The sequence below is a fragment of the Chlorocebus sabaeus genome, chromosome 16 (assembly GCF_047675955.1).
Source record: "Chlorocebus sabaeus isolate Y175 chromosome 16, mChlSab1.0.hap1, whole genome shotgun sequence".
In the NCBI taxonomy this organism is placed as follows: Eukaryota; Metazoa; Chordata; class Mammalia; order Primates; family Cercopithecidae; genus Chlorocebus; species Chlorocebus sabaeus.
This window is the reverse complement of record NC_132919.1, coordinates 78793714-78814587: the sequence shown is the minus strand read 5'-3', so window position 1 is coordinate 78814587 and position 20874 is coordinate 78793714. Positions and strand designations below refer to the sequence as shown.

The 20874-nt window shown below is 56.8% G+C and overlaps 1 protein-coding gene across 9 annotated transcripts in view; it reads left to right on the top strand.

Annotated features, from left to right (window-relative positions):
* Positions 1 to 20874, top strand: part of CEP131 (centrosomal protein 131) — a 33954-nt gene that overhangs the window by 6334 nt on the left and 6746 nt on the right. For 3 of the 9 annotated variants that reach the window (XM_037993297.2, XM_037993295.2, XM_037993303.2), the window contains exons 3-15: positions 7086 to 7180; positions 10060 to 10174; positions 10428 to 10555; positions 13946 to 14059; positions 15116 to 15274; positions 16724 to 16841; positions 17311 to 17439; positions 17613 to 17781; positions 18125 to 18294; positions 18824 to 19006; positions 19230 to 19403; positions 19993 to 20118; positions 20222 to 20347. In XM_037993297.2, coding sequence (XP_037849225.2) covers positions 7086 to 7180; positions 10060 to 10174; positions 10428 to 10555; positions 13946 to 14059; positions 15116 to 15274; positions 16724 to 16841; positions 17311 to 17439; positions 17613 to 17781; positions 18125 to 18294; positions 18824 to 19006; positions 19230 to 19403; positions 19993 to 20118; positions 20222 to 20347 — 1806 coding nt within the window. The remainder of the gene's footprint in view (positions 1 to 7085; positions 7181 to 10059; positions 10175 to 10427; positions 10556 to 13945; positions 14060 to 15115; positions 15275 to 16723; positions 16842 to 17310; positions 17440 to 17612; positions 17782 to 18124; positions 18295 to 18823; positions 19007 to 19229; positions 19404 to 19992; positions 20119 to 20221; positions 20348 to 20874) is intronic. The other 6 variants (XM_073005484.1, XM_073005483.1, XM_073005485.1 and 3 more) reach the window with 6 other exon arrangements.

Below are 20874 nucleotides of genomic sequence, written 5' to 3'. Positions count from 1 at the left end.
GCGCACCGTTTGGGAAAAGGGAGCTCATTGAGCAGCGAGCCTGTCCTGCCCGACCTTGTGGGCCTCTCCTAGGCGGCTGCCGTTCCGCTTCTCCTGCACCCACCCGTGCTCTGGGCACACAGGCATCAGTGATGCTGGAGATATATTGGAACAAGTGCCATATCAGTCAGCTGCATGGGGCTCCTGCATTCTCTCTTTTTTTTTCTTTTTAAGACAGGGGCTTGCTCTGTCGCCCAGGCTGGAGTGCAGTAGGGCAACCACCGCTTACTGCCGCCTCCACCTCCTGGACACAAGTGATCCTCTCTCACCTCAGCATCCTGAGTAGCATGGATTACAGGTGCTCACCACCCCGCCCAGCTCATTTTTTAATGTCTTTTTTTTGGTTGTTTTGAGACAGACTTTTGCTCTTTTTGTCCAGGCTGGAGTGCATTGGTGAGATCTCGTCTCGCTGCAGCCTCCGCCTCCCAAGTTCAAGGGATTCTCCTGCCTCAGCCTCCCAAGTAGCTGGGATTACAGGCGTGCGCTACCATGCCTGGCTAATTTTGTATTTTTAGTAGAGACGGGGTTTCCCCATGTTGGTCAGGCTGGTCTTGAACTCCTGACCTTAGGTGATCCTCCCGCCTCAGCCTCCCAAAGTGCTGGGATTACAGGTGTGAGCCACTGCACCCGGCCTACTAATTTTTAATTTTTTTGTAGAGACAGGAGTCTCATTAGGTTGCTGGTCTTTAACCCCTGGGCTGAAGCGATCCTCCTGCCTCAGCCTCCCAAAGTGCTAGAATTACGGGCGTGGGCCACCACACCCGGCCCTGCTCCCACTTTCTTTACGTTGTTTTGTAGCAGCTGACAACAGTTCATCAGATGATGCACCAGAACTTCACCCAGCGGTCCTCTGGATTTTCCTTGTCATAGTACCAAGAGTGGTGCAGCAAATACCCTTGTGTCTGTGCCATTTTGCATACATGTCAATATGCCTGTAGAATAAATCCTAAAGGATAATTACTGGGTCAGAGCATAAGTCCATTTAAAATTTTGAAAGGGGGCCAGGTGTGGTGGCTCATGCCTGTAATCCCAGCACTTTGGGAGGCCAAGGCGGGCAGATTGCTTGAGGTCAGGAGTTGAGACCAGCCTGGCCAACATGGTGAAACCCTGTCTGTACTAAAAATACAAAAATTAGCCAGACGTGGTGGTGGGCGCCTGTGATCCCAGCTACACAGGAGGCTGAGGCAGGAGAACTGATTGAACCCGGAAGCTGGAGGTTGCCGTGAGCCAAGATCGCACCACCACACGCTAGCCTGGGTGACAACGAGACTCCATGTCAAAATAAATAAATAAATAAATAAAATAAATAAAATAAATTTGAAAGGGAGCTGGGAGTGGTGGCCAATATCTGTAATCCCAGCACTTTGCATGGCTGAGATGAGAGGATCACTTGAGGCCAGGAGTTTGAGACCAGCCTGGGCAACATAGTGAGACCCCTGTCTCTTCAAAAAAATCAAAAAATTAGCAGAGTGTGGTGGTGCATGCCTGTAGTCCCAGCAACATGGGAGGCTGGGGCAGGAGGATGGCTTGAGCCCAGAAAGTTTGAGGCTGTAGTGAGCTATGGTTGCGCCACTGCACTCCAGCCTGGGTGACAGAGCGAGACTCCGTCTCAAAACAAAATTTTTTTTGATAGGCATTGCCAAGTTCCTCTCCATAAAGATCGTTGCCCCAAATCACACTCGCGTCACAGGGTGCCACGGTGCCTGCTCCCTCGTGCTCTGCCTGGCACACGTGCAGCACACTTTTTGGTCTTTACAGGTTCAATATGTAACAAAAGATATCTGACTGTACTACTTTTTAGTTTTTTACTTTTTACTTTTTATTTTATTTTTTTCTTTTTCTTTTTTGAGATGAAGTTTCACTCTTGTACCCCAGGCTGGAGTGCAATGATGCGATCTCGGCTCACAGCAATCTCCGTCTCCCAGATTCAAGCAATTCTCCTGCCTCAGTCCCCAGAGTAGCTGGGATTACAGGCGTGCACCACCATGCCCAGCTAATTTTTGTATTTTTAGTAGAGACAGGATTTCACTATGTTGGCCAGGCTGGTCTCAAACTCCTGACCTCAAGTGATCTGCCCGCCTCGGCCTCCCAAAGTGCTGGGATTACAGGCATGAGCCACTGGCGTGACTGTGATTTTTAAAAATAAAGCTTTTATGTTAGTATAATTTTAAATGTATAGAAAACTTGGAAAGTGCAGGGTATTCCTCTATACCCCACCCAGTCTCTGCTATTTGAATATCTTACATTATGATGGGACATGTGTACAATTAACAAGTCATTATTGATAAATCACTGACTAAAGTCCACACTTTATTTGTATTTTTGCAGTTTTTACCCATTGTCCTTTTCTGTGCCAGGATCCCACATGATTTTTAGGCTGTGGGTCTCAGGCTCGTTTGGGCTGTGAGTTTCTCAGACTCTCCTTGTTTTTAATGACCTTTGAGTTTTGCGGGAGCTGGTCAGGGATTTTACAGAATGGCCCCTGTTGGACTTGCCTGATACTTTTCTCGTGATCAGACCGTGGGGTGGTTTTAGGAGGAAGACCACAGAGGTAAAGTGCTCTTCTCACCCCCTCCTGTCTGGGTCCACATTGTCCATGTGACCGCTCACTGGTGGTGCTGCTGGCCTTGGTCCCCTGGCCAAGGTGGAGGGTCAGGCTTCCCTGTGAAGTGGCCCGTCCCCTGTGTTCTCTGGCAGGAAGTCGCTTTGTTGAGCCCACACGGAAGGGGTGGGGAGTTTCGCTAGCCCTCATTTAGAGAAGAGCATCTATACAAGTTATTTGGAATTCTTCTACACAGGAGATTTGTCTGTTCACCCTCATTTGTAATTTTTTTTTTTTTTTTTTAATTTGAGACAGTGTCTCACTCTGTTGCCCAGGCTGGAGTGCAGTGGTATAATCTCGGCTCACTGCAACCTCTGCCTCCTGGGTTCAAGCGATTTTCCTGTCTCAGCCTCCTGAGTACCTGGGACTACAGGTGCACGCCACCACACCTGGCTAATTGTTGTATTTTAGTAGAGATGGGGGTTTCACCATGTTGTCCAGGCTGGTCTCAAACTCCTGACCTCAAGTGATCTGCCTGCCTCAGCCTCCCAAAGTGCTGCGATTATAGTTGTGAGCCACCGCACCTGGCCCCACTTATTAATTTTTTCAATCATTTATTATAGTGGACTCGTGGATATTTATTTACACTTCGAGTTATTATTCAATACTAGTTGGTTTATTTTGTTGCTCTCATTGTCGCAGCTTTGGCCACTGGGAACTTCAGGTGACTCTTGCATCCCTGTGTCATTGCCCATCACTTTGTCTTGTGAGCACGTCCTTATTTCTGGCCCTATAAACTGCTCCAGCCTCATCTTGTCTCTTTCCTTGTCCAGTCCTAGAATCAGCCATTTCTGCAAGAAGCGCCGGTTCTTTTTCTTGGAGAGTGGTCTTAGAAGGCCAAGGTCTGGGAGCTGGGTGTGCTTGTCACTACTGGGCTGTTTCTGGTCTTCTCAGCCAACAGAGCAAGGAAGCGTGTAGTGCATGTCAGCTGGTGTGTAACATACACGCTGTCTATACATAGTAACCATTGGTGTCCTGGGTCATACTGATGTCTCTACCTCTAGTGGCACCTCTTGCCCCCACCACACTTGCTGATTGTAACCTCCCCTCCAGCAGTGAGGATGCGGCCCCATCATCTGCTGTCCCTGGTTTAGCTCCCGTGTGTGTGTAAGGTGTGTAAGGTGGTGTCACAGTGAATAACCCAAACCCCATGGGAAGAACACCACCAATGCTGTGCGGTGCTCTGGGACAGCCCCTCTGCACGGGCCCCACTCCTGCCCAGGGCTACTCGGGACAGCCTCTCTGCCTCCAGGCTGACGGGCCCCACTCCTGCCCAGGGCTACTCGGACAGCACCTTGCCCTCCACCTCTGATTGTATTTCTAACTTACCATCTCCTGTGAGTGAGGCTGGACATCTTTTATTTTCTTTTTCTTTTTTTTTTGAGATGGAGTCTTGCTCTGTCGTCCAGGCTGGAGTGCAGTAGCGCAACCTTGGCTTACTGCAGCCTCCGCCTCCCAGTTCAAGCGATTCTCCTGCCTGAGCCTCCTGAGTAGCTGGGATTACAGGTGTGTGCCACCATGCCCGGCTAACTTTTGTATTTTTTTTTTTTTTTTTTTTAGTAGAGACGAGGTTTCACCATGGTGGCCAGGCTGGTCTCGAACTCCCAACCTCAGATTATCTGCCCACCTTGGCCTCTCAAAGTGCTGGGATTACAGGCATGAGCCACTGCACCCAGCCACATCTTTTTTTTTTTTTTGAGACGATGTCTCGCTTCTTTCTTTTTTTTTTTTCTTTCGCCCAGGCTGGAGTGCAGTGGCGCGATCTTGGCTCACTGCAAGCTCTGCCTCCCGGGTTCACGCCATTTTCCTGCCTCAGCCTCTGGAGTAGCTGGGACTGCAGGTGCCCACCCCCACACCTGGCTAATTTTTGTATTTTTAGTAGAGATGAGGTTTCACCGTGTTAGCCAGGATGGTCTCGATCTCCTGACCTCGTGATCCACCCACCTCGGCCTCCCAAAGTGCTGGGATTACAGGCGTGAGCCACCGCACCCAGCCTTTTTTTTTTTCTTTTTTTTCTTTCAGAGACAGGGTGTCACTGTGTTGCCCAGGTTGGAGTGCAGTGACACTATCATAACTCACTCCAGCCTTTAACTCCTGGACACAAGTGATCCTCCCGCCTCAGCCTCCTGAGTAGCTGGGACTACAGGTGCACGCCACCATGTCTGGCTAATTTTTTAATTTTTTGTAGAGATGAGATTTCACCATGTTGCCCAGGCTGGGCTTGAACTACTGGGATCAAGTGATTCACCCGCCTTGGCCTCCTAAAGTGTTGGGATTGTAGGTGTGAGCCACCACGCCTGGCCACAAATCACATATTTAGACCCTCAGACTGGCCCAAGGCCCCTGGTAAACAAAGACACTTTCTTCAGATGGAACATTGCCGGGGCTTGGAGTCCGTCTCCCAGGGGTGGAGAGCTTGCAGGCCCTGTCTCGTGGGTGGCTTCTGCCTGCTGCCCCTTCTCCCTCTCTCAGCCCCTCCAGCAGCCTCCAGGTCACCAAGCCTGTGCTCAGCACCTGGTCAGTCCTCTCCTCACTGACGCCTTTTCAGGGTCCCTTTTTTGGGCACCTGCTGTCTGATGGGCGCTGCTCAGGCTTCTCAGAAGGCATCTTGTTTTTCCCAGAAGGATGGAAGCCTCCATGGGGCCCTTCCTCTCCTGCTATTGTGCTCCCCGCACCCTGCCTTCTGACCTCCCCAACACCTTTCCAGCGCCCAGCTTTGGGCCCCGGGAGCACAGCCCAGGAGGGATTGAATGAGGAATTGCACGGAGCCTCTGCAGCCCCAGTGTGGAGAGAACAAGGCGGCGGGCTGCGTCTTTTGGGCGTTAGCTTGCTCCCCGATAGTCACTGTCTGTAGCCTGGTCTGGAAGGTGTGACCAAGCCTTGGAAGGGTGGTAGTGCCCACGTGCTCGTGGAATTTCCACCCCGAGACCTCACAGCAGCCTCTGCCTAGCCTGGCCTCCTTTAACCGGCTCTGCTGCCGCCGAGCTGGGCTCCCTGCCTGCACTTGCTGTTCAGCTATTTTAGACCACGGTTTCCTGACCAGGAAATGCCCGTAACAAATGATTGGGTGTCCTGGTGGGATCCGTGTGTGGCTGCTTTCCTGGAGCTTTTTTTTTTTTTTTGGTCTCTTTTTAGTTGGGTTGTTTGTTTCCAGCTTAAGGATTCAGATTTAAAAATAAATCTGCAAGTTCACAGGTCTCTTTTCCTGGGAAACTGGAGACCCGAGGTCCCATCCTGTGGTGGCGTGGGCACCTGGCCAGGATCGATGTCACTGGTGGCTGTGGCATCCAGTGGCATCTGGTGGTGTTCCCCAGGCCGTTTCCCACTGGACTGTGAGCCCTTTCCCCCAAAATGTGTGATTTGGAGGGTTTTTGTATTTTTCGTTTTGTTTTGTTTTCTGACAGAGTCTTGCTCTGTCTCCAGGCTGAAGTGTCGTGGTGCAATCTCAGCTCACTGCAACCTCCGCCTCTCAGGTTTAAGCAATTCCCCTGCCTCAGCGTGCTGAGTAGCTGGGACTGTAGGCACCCGCCACCACGCCCAGCTAATTTTTGTATTTTTAGTAGAGATGGAGTTTCACTGTGTTAGCCAGGATGGTCTCGAACCCCTGACCTCGTGATCCACCTGCCTCAGCCTCCCAAAGTGCTGGGATTACAGGCGTGAACCACTGCACCTGACAGTCTCCATCTCTTGACCTCGTAATCCACCCACCCCGGCCTCCCAAAGTGCTGGGATTACAGGCGTGAGCCACCACATCCAGCTGATTTGGAGGGTTTTTAAGCCTACGGGAAAGTCAGGGAGCATAGCGTAAGGTACCCCCGAGTGCCACTTCCTCAAGTGCCACTTCCCCACATGCTGCTTCTCCGAGCGCTCTGATCCTTGCTTAGCGTCTGCTACGCAGCCTTCCCTTCGTCCCCTGTGCCCCTCCGCCCCTTTCCACGGACCTGGAACCACCGAGCCGTTGGCTGCACTCACTCCCGGGTCCTATAGCGCCTGGCCGCGGTTGCATCTCCTTAGTCCTCATCATGACCCCATAGAGTCGCTCCGGGTGCCCTCCCTGCTGATGGAGGAGACCGCGGGCTGAAGGGTCCCCAGGGGTTCTCATCCACGGAAGGTGGGAGCTCGCGGTTCCTGGGAGCTGGTGGGTGACAGCAGTGACAGTGAGCAGCTCCGTTCCCGCCCTCCCTTTGCCAGGGGTGAAGGGCTCCTGCTTGATGCAGGGCGGGGGAGGCTCTTGGAGGTGAGGCCTCAGCCCCCCTCCCGCTGCCCTGCTGTCTAGCACTCCTCCCCCTCTGACCACCCACTGCCTTTGGGGCCACCTGGGCCACCTGTACCCCTAGGGCCACCCCTCTGTTCTCTGACTGCGTTTCTCCAAAGCAGGCGGAGGCTGAGCGAACTGGTGAGTGAGCATTTGCTGCTTAATTAACTGTTTTCTCCCTTTTCGCAGGAGGCCACAGGGCCTGGGGGCTCCCGGGCCATCAACAACCTTAGAAGATCCAACAGCACCACACAGGTCAGCCAGCCTCGGAGCGGCTCCCCCAGGTAACCCCCAAAGCCCTTGGATAACCCTGGCCCCCTTCAGGGACCTCAGGTGCCCCCCAGCCTACTCCTCCTTGCCTCTGCTCTGCCCTTCCTCCAGCCTCCTGGGTCCTGGGCCCTTGCTGGCTAGCGAGGCCTGGAGTGACCTCATGGGCCAGCTTTGTGTCCCAGGCCTCCTCTCGCATTGGGGTGGGAGGCCCGAGGCAGACACTCTCCTGCACGCATCCCTCCCTTCCTCCTGGCTGTCCCTGCGGCTTCTGAGACCCTGCCTGAGGGCTCTGCTGAAACCCTTCCCACCTGCCCTTTGAATGTCAAAAGCTGTCATTTGCGAGAGAGGGCAGCACTGTGACCCTTCTGAACCCCCCACACTTTGAGCCCCTGTTCCCACCTTTGCCCACTGAAACTCTGCCGCTGTCTCTTGTGGCCTCCAAACCAGCGGGCTGGGGAGGAGCTGCCTCAATGGCCCCAGTAGGGGTGTTGTGGGGAGTGGAGCCGGTGGTGGCCAGCAGCCTCCAGGGGGGACATTCTGTAGCCCAGAGTGGTAGGCGAGGCCCTGGCACCACCTCCCACCAGGCATTGTCCCCAAGCAAGCAGGGTGCTCCCGTGGGCCGCCGATCTAATGAAGGCTGAGTTCTGGGCCACCAAGGGCCCTGGGTGGCCCCTTCCTGGGAAGACCAAGAACAGCGGCCACCACGCCGCGTCCAGCACAGCCTCCAGGAGCCGCGCTCAGCTCAGGAACTGGCTTCATGGAGTCCCACGAAGCAAGGGACAGCCAAGGACAGCTGGTGTGTGTGTATGGGGGTGCGTGTGGTGTGTGGGTGTGTGCTGTGACTGTGGTATGTGTTGGGGGTTGTGTGGTGTGTGGGGGTGGGGTATGTGGTTTGTGAGTGGTGCATGTGTGGTGTGTGTGTATGTATGGGGTGTGGTGTGTGTTTATGTATGGGGTGTGTGGTGTGTGTGGTGTATGGTGTGTGTGTGGGGGTGGGTGTGTGTGGTTTGTGTGTTATGTGGTGGTGTGTGTGGTATGTGTGGTGTCCGTGGTGTGTGTGGCATGTGTGGTTTGTGGTGTGTGGTTTGTGTGTGGTGTGGTGTATGTGGTATGGGGCATGTGTGTGGTCTATGTGTGGTGTGTGTGTGGTGTGTGGTGTGTATGGGATTGTGTGGTGTGTGTGTTATGTGGTATGTGTGATATGTGTGGTGTCTGTGTGTGTGGTGTGTGTGGTGTATATGGTTTGTGGTGCATGTGTGGTGCGTGTGTGTGGTGTATGTAGTATGTGGTATGCGTGTGGTCTGTGTGTGGTGTGTCTGTGTGGTGTGTATGTGGTGTGTATGGTATGTGGTGTGTGTGTGGTGTGTATAGTATGTGGTGTGTGGTGTGTGTGTAGTGTGTATATGTGGTGTGTGGTGTGTGTGTGGTGTATGTGGTGTGTGTGTGTGGTGTGTGTGGTGTGTGTGTGGTATGGTGTATGTGGTATGTGGTATGTGTGTGGTCTGTGTGTAGTGCGTGGTGTGTGTGGTATGTGATGTGTGTGTGTATGTGGTGTGTGGTGTGTGTGTATGTGGTGTGTGGTGTGTGTGTGTGGTGTGTATGGTGTGTGTGTGGTATGGTGTGTGTGGTGTGTGTATGTGTGTATGGTGTGTGGTGTGTTGTGTGTGTGGTGTGTGTGGCGTGTTACGTGGTGTATGTAGTGTATGTGTGTGGTGTGTGTGGTGTATGTGGTGTGTTACATGTGTTTTGTGGTGTGTGTGTGTGGTGTGCGGCGTGTTACGTGGTATATGTAGTGTATGTGTGTGGTGTGTGTGTGGTGTGTGTGGTGTATGTGGTGTGTTACATGTGTTTTGTGGTGTGTGTGTGGTGTGTATGGTGTGTGTGGTGTGTATGTGTGTGGTGTGTGTATGTGTGTATGGTGTGTGGTGTGTTGTGTGTGTGGTGTGTGGTGTGTGGCGTGTTACGTGGTGTATGTAGTGTATGTGTGTGGTGTGTGTGGTGTATGTGGTGTGTTACATGTGTTTTGTGGTGTGTGTGTGTAGTGTGTGGTGTGTGTATGTGTGTGTGGTGTGCAGCATGTTACGTGGTGTATGTAGTGTATGTGTGTGGTGTGTGTGTGGTGTGTGTGGTGTATATGTGTGTGTGGTGTGTTGTGTGTATGGTGTGTGGTGTTGTGTGTATGGTGTGTGGTGTGTGGCGTGTTACGTGGTGTATGTAATGTATGTGTGTGGTGTGTGGTGTGGTGTGTGTTGTGTCACCACCCTCAGCCAGGCCACGGTTTTGATCCCGACTGATGAGTTGTGTTTGGTGCAGCTGTGGCCTCCCCTGGGGCAGGGTGGCAGTGGGGATGGGCCACCAGCCCATGCCTTGCAGCTGTGCTTCCCCTTCTGCTCTGAGCAGCAGTGTGTGTGGCTCTTTGTTCACAGGGAAGAGGGTGGCAGCAGAGGCAGCCACGGTATTTAAGGCCCTCGGTGGGCAGCTGGGTGCGCAGCCTCACACCTGCAATCCCAGCACTCTGGGTGGTCAATGTGAGAGGATCTGTTGAGCCCAGGAGTTCGAGACCAGCCTGCGCAACATAGACAAAACCTTGTCTCTACTAACATTAAAAAAAAAAAAAAAAAAGAGAAAAGAAAAAACAAGTAAGTCCCTTGTCTCCAGAAGCTGTGATCAGTGTGACTGATGAAGCTCCCAGGGGCTTCTGACAGAAACGCCCAGCTGCACTGAGGAACCCTGGCCAGGCACGGTGTTCAGATCCGGGCTTTGGGCCTGGAAACAGAGTTGCTGTTAGTCCCTCGGCCCGTCTGTCCTCGCGGGACCTGTGTGGTCTGTGTGCCTAGCGTCGGCTTCCTGGCTGGTGACTCTTTCCTTGTGTGCCGCCTTCTCTCTGACGCAGGCCAGCGGAGCCCACGGACTTCCTGACGCTCTTCGAGGGCAGTCCCAGTGGGAAAAAGAGGCCGGCCAGCCTGAGTACAGCCCCCAGCGAGAAGGGAGCCACCTGGAACGTCCTGGTAAGGTGGCGCGTGCGGCCGCGTGTCCTGGTCTCTGCGATGGGATTGTGGCCTGGTTCCTAATTTGTTCTCACTGCCTTTGCAAAAGGGCACTGCAGGGAGGGTGTCGAGCTTACATCTCACATGGCAGACCCTGGGATATCCACCTGCCCGTGTGAGAAGTCAGGGGCTCCTCCCGTTTGTGGGAGAGGCAAGGAAGGGACGGGGTGGCTGGGTGTGTGCGGGCGGTGTCACGGGCTGAGCTGTCTGACAGGATGACCAGCCCCGGAGCTTCACCTTGCCACCCAATGCCCGGAGTTCCAGTGCCCTTGACTCACCGGTGGGCCCTCGGAGGAAAGAGTGCACCGTGGCCCTGGCCCCCAACTTCACTGCTAACAACAGGTACAACCTGTGCAGGTGCCCACGACGTGCACCGATGGGAGGCTCCTGGAGTGGAGACTGTGTGTGTCTTTGTCTTATTTATGGCTGGTTCAGGGTGCTTTGGAATGAATGAATGAATGAGTGAGTGAGTGAAAGAATGGCTTTCATTCCCAAGGGCACAGACAGGAGGCTGCCAGGTGGCGTCTTGCACATAAGGGGCTCTCGGCCCAGGCTTTGCTCTTACAGCGTTTCAGGCCATGGGGAGGCTCACATGGGGCTCAGAGGGTGGGGTCTGGGGAGGGACCTTGGCCGAGGAGGCTTGTAGGGGGCCTAGGGAAGCCCCAAAATAAATGGACTCCAGGCAGCTGCCTCTGAGCCTTGAAGGAGAGTGTGGGCTCCTTGGGCTAGGCCTCAGAGGACCCATGAGTGGAAGGGATTGGGGACACATTTTTCCTTTGTCATTTAGAGTCTTTGCCAAAGGAATAATCTCAGGGGAGAGACCGTGTGGTCATTCGCCAGGGTTGGCACAGGAAGAATTCTTGCCTTTTTTTCTTTCTTTTTTTTTTTTTTGAGACGGAGTCTTGCTCTGTCACACCGGGCTGGAGTGCAGTGGTGCAATCTCGGCTCACTGCAACTTCTGACTCCCTGGTTCAAGCGATTCTCCAGCCTCAGCCTCCCAGTAGCTGAGATTATAGGCACGTGCCACCACGCCCAACTAATTTTTGTATTTTTTTTTGGAGAGACAGGGTTTCACCATGTTCCCTGGGATGGTCTTGATCTCCTGACCTCATGATCCACCCGCCTTGGCCTCCCAAAGTGCTGGGATTACAGGCGTCACACCCAGCCCAATTCTTGCTTTTTAATTTATTTTTAAGTTAGAAACAGGTTCTCATCTGTCACCCTGACTGGCGTCCACGATCATAGCTCACTGCAACCTCTACCTCCTGGGCTCAAGCCTTTGGAGTAGCTGGGACCACAGGTGCACACCACCACTCCTAGCTAATTTTTAAATTTGTTGTAGAGATGAAGTCTCACTGTGTTGCCCAGGCTGGTCTCAAACTCCTGGGCTCAAGCAATCCTCCCTCCTCGGCCTCCCCCAAAGCCCTGGGATTACAGGTGTGAGCCCCCACACCTGGCCCGAAAATTTACCTTAGTATTATCAGAGTTGCATGTGCATACACAGCGAAAATGTCAAACAGCACCATAGGCTTAAAATGTGGTGCCCCTCCTTCCCCCCCATTGCTGCTCTCCTGCCCCTACCCCCACTGCCCCTCCTACCCCACCCACTGCCCCTCCCACCCACCCCCACTGCCCCTCCTACCCACCCCCGCTGCCCCTCCTACCCCACGCACTGCCCCTCCCACCCACCCCCACTGCCCCTCCACTCCCCCCGCTGCCCCTCCCACTTGTGGCTCCTGCTCCCCAGGAGCAGCGTCTTTTCAAGCTATTTCTTCTGGTGTTTTTGTTTGTTTTTGTTTTTGAGACGAAGTCTCGCTCTGTCGCCCAAGCTGGAGTGCAGTGGCATGTGATCTCGCCTCACTGCAACCTCCGCTTCCTGGGTTCCAGCAATTCTCCTACCTCAACCTCCTGGGTAGCTGGGACTACAGGCGTGCGCCACCACGCCCACTAATTTTTGTATTTTTAGTAGAGAAGGGGTTTTACAATGTTGGCCAGGATGGTCTTGAACTCCTGACCTCATGATCCGCCCCCCTCGGCCTACCAAAGTGCTGGGATTACAGGCGTGAGCCACCACCCCAGCCATCTAGAGTCTTCTTGAAAACATTTATGAATACATGACATGGCCGGGCGCGGTGGCTCAAGCCTGTAATCCCAGCACTTTGGGAGGCCGAGACGGGCGGATCACGAGGTCAGGAGATCAAGACCATCCTGGCTAACCCGGTGAAACCCCGTCTCTAGTAAAAAATACAAAAAACTAGCCGGGCGAGGTGGCGGGCGTCTGTAGTCCCAGCTACTCGGGAGGCTGAGGCAGGAGAATGGCGTGAACCCGGGAGGCGGAGCTTGCAGTGAGCCGAGATCCGGCCACTGTACTCCAGCCTGGGCGACAGAGCGAGACTCCGTCTCAACAACAAAAAAAAATAAAAAATAAAAAATGAATACATGACATGCTGCTCGTTCCGGAGCAGCTCAAACAGCCCTGGTAGGAATATTCACACCACCCAAGTTGGCAAATGAGCCCCGCTCTGAGAACCAGCTGTTGAACATTTGTGAGTGCAGGCTGGTGCCAGGTGCAGGCCAGGCTGGTGCCGGGCGTGGGCTGGTGCCCAGTGCGGGCCGGTGCAGGTGCGGGCTGGTGCCAGGTACAGGCTGGTGCCAAGCACAGGTTTCGTGCAGTGCTCTGCTCTCTGCTTGCCCTCATTCCCATCACATTCTGTTGGTTTAGTTTTGGGCCTCTGACGTGTTGGTCTTTGCCCAGATGTCTTGGTGGTTCTTGTTAAAAGGGAGGTCCTGGGAGTTAGCTGGAAGCCTGTCGCCTGGTGGCTTCACCTCTCTGGGGCACTTGCGCAGAGAGCAGGGCATTGTCGGGTATCCCCACCTACTAGTGTCTGTGGGACCCTTCTCGCAGGCTGAGTCTCTCCAGAGACAAACCCCCAGCCCGCCCCAGGGTTCGAGTCCTGGCTGCCCGGTTGCACTGCTGGGGAGGGGTGGCGGCATCTGTCCTGGGTGAATCACCCACTTCTGCCCTACCCGCAGGGCCAGTTGGGGAGGGCAGGGTGGATGCTAGTGGCTCAAGTGAGGAAGGGGCTTTGCCAAGCAGCCAAATTGTCCCCTTTGCCTCAGAGCCTGTCCGTGCCTGTGGGAGACCGCGTGCCTCCCTGGGGGTATGGGACCTGCCAGCTGCTCGCCCTCCCTCCCCACAATGCCTAGACCCTCCCTTGCGTCCCAGTTGCTCTCTGCTGGCCCTTCTGTTTCTAATCCTCCGGGTCTGCAGATGCCCCTTTCCTGCAGTCTCCCCGTCCCTCCTGTCAGCTTCGGTATCGGTCCTGTCCCCACTCCTTTCTGTGGGTCTGTGGAGGGGCAGAGGCAGAGAGCGTGGCTTCCATCCATTGTGTGGGATGGGGCTTCGCTTCTGTGAGTCTGCTCTGGAAGCTGATTGTGCACTACTGGCCTGAGCGGCTCCCCCTGTCTTGGGCACATCCGGTGTTCACGCCTTGATTCTATCCCCTGCCCCGCGGGAGCCCGTAAGTTGAGCTTTCCTATCCTGGGAAGGACCCCATCATCAGGGCGCAGGCTGTGGAAGGGGCCTGGGGACACTGGACGACGCTGCTGCCAGAACGGGGCAAGCACTGAAGGCCTCTGTCCCCGCCCAGCCCATGTTGCGAGTGTGGCTCTGAGATCTCAGGCGTCCCCTCTGGAGGCCTGACCATTCCTGTCTCTCTTCCGGCCTGGCAGGAGCAACAAGGGAGCCATGGGCAACTGCGTCACCACCATGGTGCACAACCGCTACACCCCCTCGGAGAGGGCACCCCCGCTCAAGAGCTCCAACCAGACTGCCCCCTCCCTCAAGTAAGGTCTTCCGGGGAGGCTGTGGGGCTGCGGGGTCCGACCTCGGCCAGGGCACGCGGTCAGTGCACACGGGGTCCGACCTCGGCCAGGGCACGAGGTCAGTGCACACGGGGTCCGACCTTGGCCAGGGCACATGGTCAGTGCACATAAAACCGCGTGGAGCAGCCGCGAGCCGGGCCCCTGTCCGAGTCCGCCACCCTCTTCTGTCCTTTGGTCAGCAGCTTCCCACAGACAGAAAACAACCCAGATGTGGCGGCACAGGGAGGTCTGGGGCTCACCGTGGGGTGGGGCCCCCAGGAGGAAGCCAGGGATTGTCCAGAGCCCAGAGGGCATCACAGCGGTGGTGGGCTGAGCGGAGCAGAGGAGCCCCCAAGGCCACCACCGCACGGTCTTGCTGGGATTGGGGATGGCCTTGGGTCTCTCAAGTGTCCCTCAGGCTCTGGACTCCTGTGACTTTTGGGAACTTTCTCAATGGAATTTTTTTTTTTTTGAGACAGAGTTTCGTTCTTGTTGCCCAGGCTGGAATGCAATGGCGTGATCTTGGCTGACTGCAAACTCCGCCTCCCAGGTTCAAGCGATTCTCCTGCCTCAGCCTCCTGAGTAGCTGGGAGTACAAGTGCCCGCCACCATGCCCGGCTAATTTTTTTGTATTTTTAGTAGAGATAGGTTTTCACCATGTTGGCCAGGCTGGTCTTGAACTTCTGACCTCAGGTAATCTGCCTGCCTTGGCCTCCCAGAGTGCTGGGATTACAGGTGTGGGCCACTACATCCAGCCTCCCAATGTAACTTTAGTGAGAACTTTTTAAATGCAAAGAGCTTGTTATCCTGGGTACCAGTGAGTGGGACCTTGTCAGGGCACAGGTGGTCCAGAGGCCAGGATGTGGCACAGGAGAGCTGGCCTCGCACCTGCCGCTGTCCCCCTCTGCCCTGGCAGCCGGCCTGCCAGCACCCCTTCCAGGCTCAGTCCTGGGACTGCTGGGAGCAGGCACCTGTGGCCTGTGGGCAGAGCCATTCCCCTGGGTGGTGAGACAAGGCTGTTTGCTTCTTTCCTGTCAGCAACATCATCAAGGCAGCCACCTGCGAGGGCAACGAGAGCAGTGGCTTTGGGAAGCCACCAAAGAATGTCTCAGGTGCCAGCCACTCAGCCCGGAACAATGCTGGGGGCACCATGGGCCTGCCCAGGCGGAAGGAGGTGACAGAGGAGGAGGCTGAGAGGTGACCGTTCTTGGGGCGGTGGGGAGCCTGAGGCCAGAACACAGGGGTGGGCAGGCGTCGGGGTCTTGGCGGCTCACACCTCTGAGGATAGAAATTTGCATTCAATAGTTGTTTTAAAATATTGAGACTGAGCAGACCCCATGTGGCATGACTTTGTTTACATAAAACACCAAGCAAAGGCAAGTTCATCAGAGCAAGTAGAAGGCAGGTTGTAGGGGTGGCAGAGAGGGCTCCTCCAGGGGCAGTGGAACATTCCAGAACTGCACTGTGCTGATGGTCACACAACTCTAGGTTTGCTAAAAATCATTGACTTGTACACTGAAAATGGGCAGATTTTGTAGTATGGAAATTGTACCTCAGTAAAACTGTTACTTAAAACAACGTTAAAGGCAAAGAAGATACAAAACTGAAAAAAGCCAACACCACCCAAAGCGCAAGGGGCTGTGGTGGAGCCTCCTGTGACGCTGACTGTTGGGGGCTGTGTCCCTGCCACTTGCCCCTGGGGAGGTGGAGGGGGTGTGGGCGGGGCCTCCTGTGACCATGACAGTCGTTCCTGGTCAGGAGAGTCGCGGGGGTACCTCCCTGCCTGGACTTTCGGAACCTCCCCCTGGCGAAGCCGTCACCTACCCTGCCGCCCAGTTAGGGCTAGGGAGACCAGGCCTGTAGACGCAGTGGGTGGCATGAGGGAAGGGGGACCAGAAGCCCATGGCTCCTCAAAGCCCCCTACTTCTGCCTGGGGCAGACCGCCCCCGAGCTCGGGCTCACACGTTCTGGGTTCTCTGTTAATGCCTTTGCTGAGAGAATCCACACATGGTCCCGAGAGCCAAGGTGAAGCATTGTTTTTTTTTTTTTAATCAGTTTTATTCAGCATAATTTGTATACAATAAAAGGTGCCCATTGTAAGTGTGCAGTTCCATGAGTTTCCACCAGGGTGTATAGTGCTGTCTGTGGACACAGCAGACCAAGATAAGGAAACGGCCCAGCACCTCCAGGCTTCCCTCGAGCTCCTTCCTGGCCCTGATGCCAGCAGCCACCAGTCTGTTCCCTCATAGTCCTGCCTGTTCTGACCACCCTCTGTGGAGCCACGGCCTGTGGCCTGCACTGGCCTGAGTCCCGGGCCTGTTGCCTGTGGGCAGGGTCCTGCCATCCAGTGTTCACACCGTAGCCAGGTCATGGGCATCTGAACGGTTCCCACTTCCTGGCGATTGTAAATAAGGCCACACAGGCCTGCGTGGATAGACATTTCTTCTCCCCTGGACACCTTCCCAGGAGGAATGTTTTGGGTTTTAGTGGAGCTGGTCCAGGCGGGCTGGTCCTGCCAGGTGAAAAGGGCTACTTGTGTGCAGCCGCCGGCTTCTCTCTTCCCCAGCTGGACCTTCCACCAGCAACCAGCTGGCTCCTGCCAGGGCGCTGGCCTGGTCTTGGCCCTGAGCCCTTCTCTCTGGGCAGGTTTATCCACCAGGTGAACCAGGCCGCTGTCACCATCCAGCGCTGGTACCGTCGCCAGGTGCAGCGGCGCCGAGTGGGAGCTGCCCGCCTGGAGCACCTGCTGCAGGCCAAGCGGGAGGTCAGTGTGGGCGCCTCAGTCACTCCATGCTCCCCCAGGGGGTCTGGCCCAGAATCCCAGGGCTCTGAGTTTCTGGGACAGGTGGAATCAAAGCCTAGGATTGCCCGTGGGTCCTGTCTCTGGGTGCAGCATCCTTCTTGACGCTGGGTCCCTGCGGACAGGCAGGGTGGTCCTCACTGGCAGTCGTCAGGGTCTGGGTGTCGAGAAATGCCTGCTGGGTCCGTCCCAGGCTGGACGGTCTCCAGAGGACACTCTGGGCATGAGCTGCCTCCCCCGTGCCGGAACTGTTGGCCACCTGTGACGCAGCGTGTAGAGCAGAGAAATGGCGGGTTCAAGGTCCTGGTGGGGTTTCACCTTCCCTACTGGCCCTGAGATTCCACGAACTCTAGGGGACTCTGGGGCATTGTGGGGAAGCTTCTAGTCTGGGTCTAGATTCCATCTTCCCGATGTATACACCACATGGCACCAGCTTCTTTGGCAGGAGCAGCGGCAGCGGCCAGGCGAGGGGACCCTCCTGGACCTGCACCAGCAGAAAGAGGCAGCCAGGAGGAAGGCCCGGGAAGAGAAGGCACGCCAAGCCAGGCGAGCGGCCATTCAGGTGCCTGGGCTGACGGCGCAGGGACCTCTGAGCAGTACCATGGCCCAGGCCTGACCATGGGGCCGATGCTAGGGCTCCCTGGGCCCCGGGACACTGAGCCTCAGGGCAGCATGGCTGGGGAGCCTGGGGTCGTCCTCTCCCCCGGGCAGTGCTCAGCGACGCTCCCACTGCAGGAGCTGCAACAGAAACGAGCCCTGAGAGCCCAGAAGGCGATCACAGCTGAGCGTGGGCCGCCTGAGAATCCCAGGGAGACCAGAGCGCCAGGGACGCGGCGGCCTGCTCAGGAGCTGTCCCCCACGCCAGGCGACACTGCCCACCAGGCCCTCAAGGCCAACAATGCTGGTGAGAGTGGCTCTGTGCCCGTGGAGGTGGGCTGGGCTGCAGCCAGGAAGGAGGTGCAGCCCCTGTGGACCTCTCCTCAGCCTCCTGTGCTGCTGCCCGTGTTGGCAGCCCCAGTCCTCGGGATTAGGGGCCTTGGCCCCCAGCTGACCTGACGAGGGTGCCGAGACCTTGACAAACAAGTGGTCCTGGACGTAGGGGCCCTACAGAGCAGAAGGCCCGGAAGGGTGGAAGGGTGGGGTGGCACTCATCCTCCACAGCTCCACACCCAAAAGGCCATGTCTCCCCAGCGGCTCCTCTGCTTCTGGGGTCACCTCCGCCGCCTCCATACCTGGCTCCTTCCCAGGGGTGCCTCCAGAGTTACTGCCCGCCCCGGGATGCTCTCTGTGGGATGATGCTGTGTTCTGCTGTGCAGGTACCGGCCTCCCTGCTGCAGGCCCTGGAGACTGCTGCCTGCTCACCTCCAGTTCGTCCCCAGAACCACAGCAGCCTCCAGAGGACAGGACGCAGGTCTGGGTACAGCTGTCCTTCCCTCCCTTGTGGTTTTGGCTTTAAGGGCTGCGTCTGTGCCAGGGGTGTCCCGAGCTGAGATGTCCCAGCCGCTCCTCTGCTCTAGGGGCCACTCGTGCCCGGAGAGGCCACCCAGGGGGATCTTCTTGTTCTGATGCACGGTGCTGGCTGCCCCGAGGGGAGCCTTCGCTAGGGTGGACCTGTTGGGTTTTTGCAGATGTCCTGGGGTCGGGGGCCCTGCATCCTCATCCACAGAAGAGGAGCTTCCAGCTCCGAGGGGTGACGTGACAGCCAAGGCTCCCAGGCTGCTCCGTGGTGGGGCCAGGTGGCTGCACAGCCTGTTTTCCAGGAGTGGGGTGCTGGGAGGAGTCCCTGGTGGCTAGAGCTGCTCTGGGTTTGAGCAGCTGCAGAGACTGGGTGGGAAAGTCTGAGCCCTGGCCTCACCTTCCAGAGGCTGAATGTCAGGACTGGGGAGCTCCCGCGGCACCTTCGGGGCTCTGCGCCTTGCTGCATCTATCTCCCTGCTCTTCTGCAGGACGTTCTCGCCCAGGATGCAGCTGGGGACAACCTGGAGACGGTGACCCCGAGCAGGGGCAGCACCAAATCCAGAGGGCCCCTGGAGGAGCTGCTGCACACGCTGCAGCTGCTGGAGAAGGAGCCGGAGCCGCTGCCCCACCCCAGGGCCCATCACAGGGGCAGATATGCCTGGGCCAGTGAGGTGACCGCGGTGTGCGCCCCGCCCTGCCCAGTCTGTCCACCCATGCCATCCACACAGAGCATGCGGTGGCTGTAGGGGTTGGGAAAAGGGGGTGCCACGGGCTCCTTGCTTTGGTCGCGACCCTCCCTCCCAGAGCCCAGCCTCAGCTGCCACCTCTGTCCCTGGGGACCCCTAGTCCTCAGGCTGCCCTGACAGCCCCCGATGCTGGTCTCCTGTCCCACAGGAGGACGATGGCAGCTCTCTGACAGCTGACAACCTGGAGAAATTTGGAAAACTCAGTGCGTTCCCCGAACCCCCTGAGGATGGGACGCTGCTCTCGGAGGCCAAGCTACAAAGCATCATGAGCTTCTTGGACGAGATGGAGAAGTCTGCGCAGGACCAGCCGGACCCCCAGCAGGTGGTCGCCCCTTGCCCGCTCCCACCTGGTCCCCAGGGGGAGGAGGTCCCTCGCCAGCCCCGACCTGGTCCCCAGCAGGAGGTGGTCCCGTACCATGTACCCACCCAGTTGTGCAGCCCCCACCACGGGACTCTCTCAGGGTGGAGGTGGCAGGGCCCACATTCCCCAACTGCACCCACCTCCCCGCTGCCCTGAGCCGCCTCCACGAGCCTGTATGTGTGGATAGTTCAGGCCTCCGGAGCCTTGTGTCCTCTGGGCCACCCATTGGTTTGTCCTTGGTGAACACCAGCGGCCAGGCTAAATGGAGCAGTGACATGAACTCATTGTCACAGGGCAGGAAGCTGGGAAGCACAGAACTTTTTAAATGGTTTGTTTTTTATTCTTGAGGCCACGGCCCCCATTTCCTGTACTGAGCAATGAAAATGGCCTCTGCCAGGCCGCCTGCCACCTGCCCTCCGGCTTCCCATGGGCTCCCATGTGCAGCAGCCCCTCTGTCCCCGGAGGGCAGGGCTGCAGGGGCATCGAGTCAGGTCCTTGGCTGCCTCCCTGTCCTCTGCCACTGCTGCCTGACGCTCGGCTGTGTCTGCAGGGGTGGGTGCTGGAGGCGGGGCCCGGGCCCCTGGAGCTGGGGTCCGAGGCGAGCACGTCGGTGATGCGGCTGAAGCTGGAGGTGGAGGAGAAGAAGCAGGCCATGCTGCTGCTGCAGAGAGCGCTGGTAACGCTGCGGGCACTGCTAATTCTAGGCCCTCCTAGCCTCCTACCTGCCGAGGCCGGGCCCACCGGTCCCAGCGTCTCCCTCCTCTGCCCACACCCTGCAGGCGCAGCAGCGAGACCTCACGGTCCGGCGGGTCAAGGAGACAGAGAAGGCATTGAGCCGGCAGCTGCAGCGGCAGAGGGAGCACTACGAGGCCACCATCCAGCGGCACTTGGCCTTCATCGACCAGGTGAGCGGCCTGGGGACCGCAGAGGCCCGGACCCAGCTCGTGGCTCATGGAGACTTCCAGAGTCAGGGGCTTCCCTTTGCCGGTGAGCTTCTTCCTGTGTTGGGGGTCACACAGGTATCTGCTGGATGCATTCCAAGCCTTTCCCGTGCCGTTCCCAGCCGTCCATGCCCTGGAGAGGACACTCCTGTCTTTACCCAGAGCTGCCCCGAGTGAGGGTAGTAGGGGTGTCCCGCTGGCCCCTCGACTCAGTTGCAGCCCTGGTCGGATCCTATTCTGGAGAGAACTCTAGATCTGGGGTCCGTGAGAATAGGGGCCTCCAGGGGCTCCTTGGTGGTCATCACAGGTGTGTCCTGACCTGGGGTCTGGCCTGGGGCCTGCAGTAAGGCTGGTGTGGTCCTAACACCCTTTGGCAGACAGTGGGCCTCCTCTGGGGCTGGGTGATGGGCACGACAAAGCTACCCTCATCCTAGGAATACCCTGACATCACTGCGGGGGTGGGCTGGGGCTTCTCTGACATTTTCTGGGTC